Here is a 9,672-nt window from a genome sequence, read left to right as displayed (position 1 = left end):
AGTCTGTTGTTTTTTTTAAATAGCTAATGAATAATGGAGTGTTGGTGAACTCTCCACAGAAACACTTAAGGCTCTGTCTCGTGTTCAGCGCACAGACGGCTGCCCTCCATCTACAGTGTTAAGGAACGGGTGTTCCCGGCTGTGAGCTGCGTTACGCCACCAATTTAAAGAATATGGATTGCACGTCCTCCCTATGTGTGCAAGTCAATACTAGTTTGTTACTGTGAACACTTTGGCAAATTCGAAATATATATGTTATGCAAAGCAACAATGCTCGCTATGTGTATCCCTGTGGTGTTTTGTGGCAGTTGAAATGGCATGTATGCATAATCAGTATTCAACGCTGTCATATGATCAGTCACCGAGTACTGAAGCACCAGCATTTAGAACAAGACCACTGTGCCTTTCTCTATTCATTTCTGTCCTCTCATTTTTAATATGTTGCCGTGGCAATGAGTTAATATAATTGAAATAGGATTAGCGTGGCTGTGCATGAGACCTACTAAAGGATCAAGTATTTTTATTTTCCAAATCAATTAAGGTTTGAAAGGTACTTCAGAAATGTTAGATGTGTTTTTAAACTGATACTTAACAAGCTTTTGAACTCCAAACGTATTGCACTTTTCGAATCTCCAACACTGTGAACTCTGTCGATACCAAAGATTTAATATATGTACACTGGACATGACCGATTTATTAGAGGTCTCTTCTTTTGTTATTTATGTTTCATATTCTGTAGCGAATACCCTTGAATGTTGTATTTGGGATACCTCAGAGAGATTGAATCTCTTATGTATTTTCTTTTCTTAAAGATGACAAAATAAAGATCAAAGTTGATGGGAATTAATTTGACAATTTTAGGTCAAATCAACGAATTTCGTTTTGAAGAAACTATCTGGATATTTACCACAGTGCTCACCTGTGGTGCAGTGTGCACTGATATGATTCACACTGGTTTTCTATACTTGTACTGTTTTTTTTTTTTTTTTTTTTTTTTTTTTTGCTCTTTTGCTTTTTTCTTATTGCATTCTAATTCCATAATAAAACATGAAAGTTATGTTTCTAACCTAAACAATAAAACGAGTTCTTTAATTGTATGTGTTCTGTGAGTTTTATTGGAGTGATTTATCCTCTCTGTATGCAATTTGTTAAATGCACCCAAATGACTAAACATAAATCAGGCTGTTAACTGATATGAAGAAGCAATCAAACGCTGTTGAAATGTAATTTGTTTTTAAGTGGGTAGTGTGGTGAGAAAATTAACACCCGCTTTCACTACAGAAGCATCGCACGGTCCTAGAAACCTATGTACCAGATTTTTATTTTAATTATTTTAAAAAAATTTTATATGTACAAAAGGCCTTTATGAAAAGGCCTTCACAGGGTAAAGAGGTTTGTCTAAAGGTGTCTGCTCCAACCCAGCTGCTCTCTCCATGTCGCTGGAACCTCAGTTGGTGTCCGTTTGGCATAGCTCAGCAGAGCTAGAGCATAACGTCAACCAGACAAGTAATATTTGTCTAAGGTGAGGGCTATATTCAAGAAAAGAAATACAAGAAAAGCTTCGAGTTTGTCTTGGGGGAGTAGGCCGCTTTGTGTGCTCTGGTTGAAAAAAACAAATCATCGAGAAGTAGAGCTTGCTTGTCTGCGAAGGTCCAGTGTCTATGGCACAGAATAATCATAATCAGCGCCTTCCATAGATTCTCTTCTGATGTGCTTCGGCACGAAGACGAGCTTTTTTTTTTTTTTTTGTCTTCTGCTTTCAGACAACTGCTGAGATGAGACTTCCAGGTAAGACTTCTGTTTGTCTTGAGATGACTGCAGTTATTGGATTTGAAATTGTTGGGTATTTACCCAGACTCATTGCGCTGATTTCCAGGCCTCTTCTGTATCGTTGCGCTCATACTGTTCCTTCTCTCTTGGAGCATCTTCTTCATATTTCGTTACATGCCGGGGAGGGACAGAGACAGTCTGGGGGCTTCAGGTTGTGGAGTCCATTGTATTCCTTTCTTTTCATCTCTGCTTTTATAAATCTCCATTTATTAAAAAAAGAGTGAATGAATAGTTTTATTTTACATTTCAGAGTCTACCAAAGCCCAGGTTTTCTCATTAGGTAAGATTGCTGTTTTTGAGAAAAATACAACATTTACATAATTTTTTCATTGGCATCCCCAGCCACCGGGGACGCACATGACAGTGTGGTCCCAAGCCCTTGTAAATGGGGAGGGTTGCACCAGGAAGGCTCTCCGGTGTAAACATTTTGCCAGGACAATTGTGGTGGTCCCTAACAGAAGCAGCCAAAGGAAGTAGGAGGATGTAGTGTTTTTCTGGGCATTATGAGAACAGAAAATAAAAAGCTTAGTTAGTTTTAGATTTTGTAGATCAGTTAATGCTGCTTCTTGCTCATTTTCTCTGTAATGAACCTCCTGTTTGTGTGATGTTTTAGTAGATCGGATGAAGGTGAATGCAAAATGCTGCTTACCCCAAAAATGCCCCTCGGGCCACTTCGCCTTTCGCATCCGGAGCGGGGCGGCCAACATAGTGGGGCCAAAGATCTGCTTCGAGGACCAGATGTACGTACAGCATCTCATGATCTTATGGCCGAAGAGCCACAGTGCTGTGGGTGTCAGATAGACATCTGATGAGGATGTCTCTCTTCACCAGCATCATGAGTGGAACCAAGACCAATGTGGGCCAGGGTGTAAACATCGTGCTTTTGCATGGTGAGTGTTTGGCTTGTGTTGTGTTGTCAACGCGCAGTCTGTTAAAGCTGAGAAAACGTTCCTGCAGGTGAGACCGGGAGAACCCTGAGCAGTGGGTACTTCAAAGGTGAGACCGTCTGTTCCTGTTCACTGCTGTCTGTGGTCAGGAAGCTGAGACAAAGAACTGACAAAAAAATGCTCTGCCTGCATGTTCTCGAAGGATCCACAGATTTGCTGGCCTTCCTCAAAACAATTCAGCCTGGAAATCTTCTCCTTGTGGCTTCGTTTGATGATGCAACAGAAAAGCAAGTCAATGGAGCTTCCAGTGGAATCTTTATGTGTTAAAAACAATCATTTGCATAATTGTACTTTTCCTTTCCATGTAAACTTTTCTGATCAAGGTTGACTGGTGAAATCCGAGACATATTTGCTGAACTGGGGAGCACCTTCATAAAGTCTCTGAGGTATCGTGACAACTGGGTCTTCGCAGGTCCTGCAGGAATTAAACACAGCAGACCGTTTGAAAAGGTAGATTTCCTCTTTGCATGTTTTTGTGCATTTTTTTTTTATAGCAATCCTTTGAAACACTTTTGTCTGTCCACTCTGTTCATCTTACAGATTGCGCCAAACGATGAGAATACCAACGTTTTCAAGACCTGGCCACGAGTTGTGGAAGTGGGCGGATGTTTACCGAGATATGGAGGGATGCATTCCTCCATTTATAAAAGTCAGATACCCACAACACCCATATGATGTAAATATTTACAACGGTTCAAACAAATCTACACTTTCTTTTTGTATTCTTCCCTAATGCATGAATTCAGAATGTTGCTACACTTGTAACACGATGCCATGTTTAAACTGAAATAAATTCTGACGTGCCAATAATTGTCATAGTTTCTGTTCATATATCAGCCTTTTCCTGCTCCAAGCCATTTCTCTACCATTTTGTATCCACTCTGTTCCTGTGCTCTATTAGTATGGTTATTAGGAGTGAAGGGTTTTGGCAGTAGCTGTACAATCTGTTCAGAATGTGGGGCTCAACCCCATCCCACCCACCCCGTTCCCCCCGTTCCCCGCTCGTCCCCTCTCCTGCCAGGCGGTGGGGAAATCTTCTGCCTTTAATCCCCGGGCAGGGACTCTGCGCCTCAAAATCCCACTCTGGAAGCCGGCGAGCTGAGCTCTGTTTGGGAGGCATGGGCGTCACCCATGGGAAAAAAGTAAGGAGCCTCTGCTACTTCTCTCGATGTAGTTTGCGGTTACACGAAGGGCCTGGTTTACGTAACCTGACCCACCCACCTGATTTATGAATGCACTTTAAATATTGTAAACAGAGCATGAAAGGAAAATGAGAAGGCTGAGCTGAAGAGTTTCTTAATTAGAAATCTTATTCATTATTGTTGCCTGCATGTTTTTGTTTTTTTTAATATATATATATATAATAGTAACATCCGGTTGTCAGTTTTGCACCGGCTTTGAGCATTTCCAGGCAATCTATTGAATTTCTCTGGGAACGGTATTTCTCTACAACTTTTGAATAAAAAGCCAGAAGCAAGCAAAGCCACATCCTAACGTGGGGTAATTAACGGAAGAGAGCCATAAGGAGAAAAGCAGGATTCAGAACGAATGAGCGTGAGCGAAAACATGTTTCTCTGGCGTGACCGGTAATGATGTGGCACGACTCCAGTGGGTCGCAGGAGCTTTTCAGTCGGCCCTGATTCACCCAGCGTGTCACTCACACACAATACCCCTCTTGTCCTGCCGGGCTCCTGCCTCCCACACAGGGCCATTGTCCCGTTCGTCATCAGCACCAGGAATTATTTGCAAAAACTGAGCGGCTACCTGAGACGTGTTAATAAAGCGAGCGCTCCGTACAGCTGAGCAGCGAGTCACTGTATCAACACGTCGTGCATCAATGTCAAGGTAATATCAGAAAATGTGAAGTGGGCCAATCCCAATCTACAATGACCCAATATCAGATTATTAGAAATAATAGCAAAAATAATAGCAATTCTTTGTCCATGGATTCGGCCTGAGCTTTAAGGGCAAAGTGTCCGTTCAAATTGAAAATGGCCAAACACCATGCACTCACAAATTCACATGCATGGGTAGTATGTAGAGAATACACAACCTTTGAATTTCTTGGTGAAAAAAAATCCGATAAGTTTGTCTGAAAATCCTACCCTCAAAGGGCTGGTGTAGATTTGTGGGGTTTTGGGGATAACCTTCACTTCAGGAAATCAGAGCCCTTGCAGAAATAGCCTTGTATCCCTGGAGGGATCATATCGGCCATCTTTGGTCTAAGTAAAACTACAGTTTACTTGAGGTGAACTAGTTGATTCCAGATGGCTTGGGCCCAGCTTTTAAATTAGGATTTTTTTGGATGTGGATCATTTTTAATAATAAGTACCTCCAGGATTTTATTAACACTGTTCAAAAACAGGATCAATTAAACAACACAATGTAACACAAAGTCAATCACACTTCTGTGAAATCAAACTGTCAAACTTAGGAAGCAACACTGATTGACAATCAGTTTCACATCTAGTTACACCAATGGAATAGACAATAGGTGGAAATTATAGGCAATAAGAAAGACGTCCCCAATAAAGGCGTGGTTCTGCAGGTGGTGACCACAGACCACTTCTCAGTTCCTGTGCTTTCTGGCAGATGTTTTGGTCACTCTTAAATGCTGGTGGTGCTCTCAGTCTAGGGATAGCATGAGACTGAGTTTACAACCCACATAAGCAGCTCATCCATTTCTTTGCTGGGCCGCACAGCCCTCCATGTGTTCACCAGAGGTAGCCTGCCTGCCATTAGGTACCGAGATGAGATCCTCAGACCCTTTGGAAGAGGGTAGGTGGTCAATAGCCTAGTGGGTAACACACTCGCCTATGAACCAGAAGACCCAGGTTTGAACCCCACATACTACCATTGTGTCCCTGAGCAAGACACTTAACCCTAAGTTGCTCCAGGGGGACTGTCCTTGTAACTACTGATTGTAAGTCGCTCTGGATAAGGGCGTAAATGTAAATGTTGACCATATGCTGGTGCGGTTGGCCCTGGGTTCCTCCTAATGCAAGACAATGCAAGACAATGCAAGACCTCATGTGTCTGGAGTGTGTCAGCAGTTCCTGTAAGACAAAGGCACTGATCCTATGAACTGGCCTGCCCGTTCCCCAGACCTGAAGTCAATTTAGCACATCTGGGACATTATGTCTCACTCCATCCACCAATCCCACGTAACACCGCATATTTTCAAGGATTTAGTGGATGCTTCAATCCAGGTCTCCAGGTTCTTCAGGAGACCATCCACCACCTCATCAGGAGCATGCCCAGGTGTTGTAGGGAGGTCATACAGGAACGTGGAGGCCTCTCACACTAATGAGCCTCATTTTGACTTGTTTTAAGGACATTAAAGTTGGAGCACCCTGTATTGTGTTTTCCACTTTAATTATGTGGTCAGCTTTATTTCCATCGTTAATGTTTGTGTGATTTTTTTGTCAGCACATTCAACTATGTAAAGAACAAAATATTTATTTAATTTTATGTTCCCTTTATTTTTTAAGCAGTGTATTTCAATTTTCACTTTTTGCTGAAATATAAATGCAAAAAAAATGCAGAATTGCAACATGCTTTACAATTCTATATGAAAGTCACAGTGAAATCAGGCACGTAACAACCCACACTAAATCCTGGAATGAGTAATGGTTTGGACCAAATGATTGGACCAGCAAAAAAGGACTGGGTTTTGTTTAGGATTGGGTTAACTCTAACTATAAAAAAGTGATCCAGGACTATTCTGGTCACAGACATGGAGTGGTTTGGGGTGGCTGGGAGAATAAGTAAGAATAATTCAGATTTTTTCAGTGTTGGTTTTAATTAGGATCCAATTACATTTCAAGATTTTGTCCAGTCAGTTAGATTACTTTTGGACAGTTCCTGTCCCTGGTGTGTAGGTTTTTCATTGCTGTTACCTCCTAGTTCTTATCAGGGAACTAGGGCAGACATTACAGCCTAAGTTAAACTGTGGCCAAGAATTCAGAACAAATGGAATTTTCCAACCATCATCTATGCCTCCATCATTTTGCTCTATTGCTGCTTTTCTCTAGACAGATAACAACTTTCAACAGCCGTGTTCAGACTGCAACCAACCTCTGATCCGATCTGGTGAGTTTCCCTATAAAATATTAAACATACAGGCAATATGAATTGGGCTTTTCATATAAAACATTTAAAAAATGTATTAACTACAAAAAAATTAACTGCTAATTATCAAGAGCTCAAAAACTGTGTTTTTGTTCTGAGGATGGGACATAATGAGTCTGTGAAGATTTGGGAATTTGTTGCAAACATGCTCAATAAATTTATTGATTTATATTTTTGGAAGATTAAAATAAATGTAAGGAACAACCAAAATCCAATTTCTGAAACACTTATTGAACCACAACAATGGGATAGGTACTAATAAAGTTGGTTTCCAGGGCCTGACCATGGACAGGAGCTGGAGCAGCATTATCAGCAGGATGAGTGCCTGAAGCGCCGCAGAGACCCAGGCTCTCCGCAGACTCAGCACTCAGCAGAGAGCGAGTGTGAAGAGCTCATCCGGCCCAAGAAGATCATCAACCCGGTCAAAGCGTCCAGCAGCCACCAGGCTCTGCACCGAGAGCTGCTCCAGAGCCACAGGTCAGTCAGCTGGGTACATGAGTGCCGACCCAGACAACTCTGACTCCAATCAAACTTATTGATCTGTCAAAAAGCATTTTGTAAGAAGCAGACACGGGGTGACATACAGTAGAGAATAACCTTGTTTCTTACTACAAAATACCCATAGTATAAGATTATAACAGCCATCCTTTATACAAAGGTATCAATTGCTGGGCCGCCAGCATGCCTAGAACCATGAGCAAAGCACCAAACTGAGTGTCTCCTCCTTTTATCCCAATTCTTAAACCCATAAATGGCATCTTCTCGCTCCACCAAAATATCGTAGCCCAAAAATATGATAACCTTACACCTTCCTCTCTACATGGCCTTTACTGGGTTCTCACACGTGTTCCTCTAATATGAGTGGAGCATACAATGCCAGCAGCACAGTGTGTCCAATAATAGTATCTGCATCTGTATGTGAGTGTTGTGGTTCAAACATATTCCAAACAAGTGGATTTATTAATGAATTCAAATTCTGTTGATTAAAAGCACAAATCTATGTGCATGTTTGATTTGGTAAGTGAGTGGTACATCCACTCAGATCTGATAAAGACACTCTACCTCATATATTCAGCATATCTCTATTACATTTCTATTACAGCTGCATTTGCTCATTGTTACACTGCATCTTATTGGCTTGTTTCACTGTTTTTTAGCACAGTCTGTATTGTTATTCTGTTAATCTTGCAGTGCCGGTGTCCCATGTTTGCACTTTATGTAGCCTGTTTGTCTGTCGCACACGTGCACTTTAAGTCAGTTTGTAACTTTATTAAAATGTTACATGTAGCACCAGGTTCCGGAGAAATGTTGTTTCGTTTGACTGTGTACTGTCCAACATGTAGCAGAAAACTCAACTTGAACTTGAACTTGCTGGCATGACCCGATGATGACCATAACAACACATTTGTGATGTCTGCTGATGGCACCCTGAATTAGTGGGATCACAAGCAAATTAAATTGAGGAGTAGTAAGGAGACATGACATTGCTCTCAATGTTGCCAGATTGGGTGTATTTGAATTTCATATTTGAGAAAACAAGGGAGAGGGTGCTTGACCATGGGCAACTCCCATCTTTGTAGATAAAAGGTTCAGGCAATGAGGGAAGGTAGTAGTGTCGGTAGTTAGTTGCAAGCAGACCTTTCTTGTTTCTGTCTGTTTATTTCTGTGAACCCATTAGCAAACCCTCCCAAGGGCTCATAATTGAGAAAAGGTACAAAAATAACATTACATTATTCAAACAAATGTTTCACAATCCTCATAAATCATCTAGTTTGCTTTGCATTGTAGCACTAGAGCTCATCCTGGATTAGGACTTGCACTGAGGTTACTGTGGCTTTGAGTCCTCTAGTCAAGAGTGTTTAAAATACGATCTCAGATGAACAGATTCTGTTGTAACACATTAATGAAAGGATGCATCGGTAACTTTCTTTGTTCCTCTTTGATACCTGCACTTATCTGACAGACGGCCTGTCATGGAGGAGAAGTCCGAGCTCCAGCGGGCCTTGGAACAGAGGAATCGTAGGCTCCTGGTTAAGCAGAGGAGAGAAGAGGAGCTCTGTAAGAAGACCACCCCACTCCAACAGGAGCTGCTGAAGAGGCAGCAGCGACTAGACACGGTACCACAGGCAGCTTTGGGGCAGACCTATGACTAGGCTTTACACATGTCTAATCACATTGAATCATCACTTTCTCCCTGTTCTTCTCACCACACAGCTGGAGAAGCAGCTGGACGACCAAGAAGAAAAGCTAAATACAGAGCCTGAGTTTATCCGAGTCAAAGAGAGCCTGAGAAGAACAACCAGCCTGGTTTAGGATGGAAGAACACTAAAGCATCTCATGTGTGAAATAGTGGATGGATGAGGCAGTCTGTTTGCTCGGTTCACAATTTTCCCTTTCCATATATAAAAACACATATTATTAACTATATCTAACAATAAATAGATCCAATGGATTCTAAGTTGTTTGTCATTTTTGGTCATTGGATTTGGTCTCTTTCACTCAATTCCATACATCTACAGAGGGTTTTATTTTAATTTATAACGTGACTGGGTCAATGGCTCTCAGTGGTGGTAGTAGCCTAGTGGGTAACACACTCGCCTGTGAACCAGAAGACCCAGGTTCAAATCGCTCTCACTACCATTGTCTCCATGACACTTAACCCTGAGTGTCTCCAGGGGGGGACTGTCCCTGTAACTGCTGATTTTAAGTCGCTCTGGATAAGGGTGTCTGATAAATGCAGTAAATGTAAATGCTGTAAATGCAA

At 41.7% G+C, this 9,672-nt stretch overlaps 2 protein-coding genes across 2 annotated transcripts; both read left to right on the top strand.

Annotated features, from left to right (window-relative positions):
- Positions 1 to 2,388: 2,388 nt before the first annotated feature.
- Positions 2,389 to 3,452, top strand: LOC114800967 (protein FAM3C). The gene is made up of 6 exons (XM_028998906.1): positions 2,389 to 2,597; positions 2,644 to 2,720; positions 2,788 to 2,826; positions 2,920 to 3,004; positions 3,101 to 3,227; positions 3,318 to 3,452. Exons 1-6 carry the CDS (start codon positions 2,452 to 2,454, stop codon positions 3,450 to 3,452), a joined length of 609 nt encoding a protein of 202 aa, XP_028854739.1. The 5' UTR covers positions 2,389 to 2,451.
- A 329-nt stretch (positions 3,453 to 3,781) lies between these two features.
- On the top strand, positions 3,782 to 9,366 carry LOC114800498 (actin-associated protein FAM107A). The gene is made up of 5 exons (XM_028997939.1): positions 3,782 to 3,919; positions 6,812 to 6,869; positions 7,184 to 7,385; positions 8,872 to 9,025; positions 9,123 to 9,366. The coding sequence occupies exons 1-5, from the start codon at positions 3,896 to 3,898 to the stop codon at positions 9,219 to 9,221; spliced, it is 537 nt and encodes a 178-aa protein (XP_028853772.1). The 5' UTR covers positions 3,782 to 3,895; the 3' UTR covers positions 9,222 to 9,366.
- Positions 9,367 to 9,672: the final 306 nt, after the last annotated feature.

This window comes from Denticeps clupeoides, chromosome 12, assembly GCF_900700375.1.
Source record: "Denticeps clupeoides chromosome 12, fDenClu1.1, whole genome shotgun sequence".
NCBI lineage: Eukaryota > Metazoa > Chordata > Actinopteri > Clupeiformes > Denticipitidae > Denticeps > Denticeps clupeoides.
Note: the sequence above shows the minus strand (reverse complement) of the source record. Positions and strands in the feature narration are given on the sequence as shown.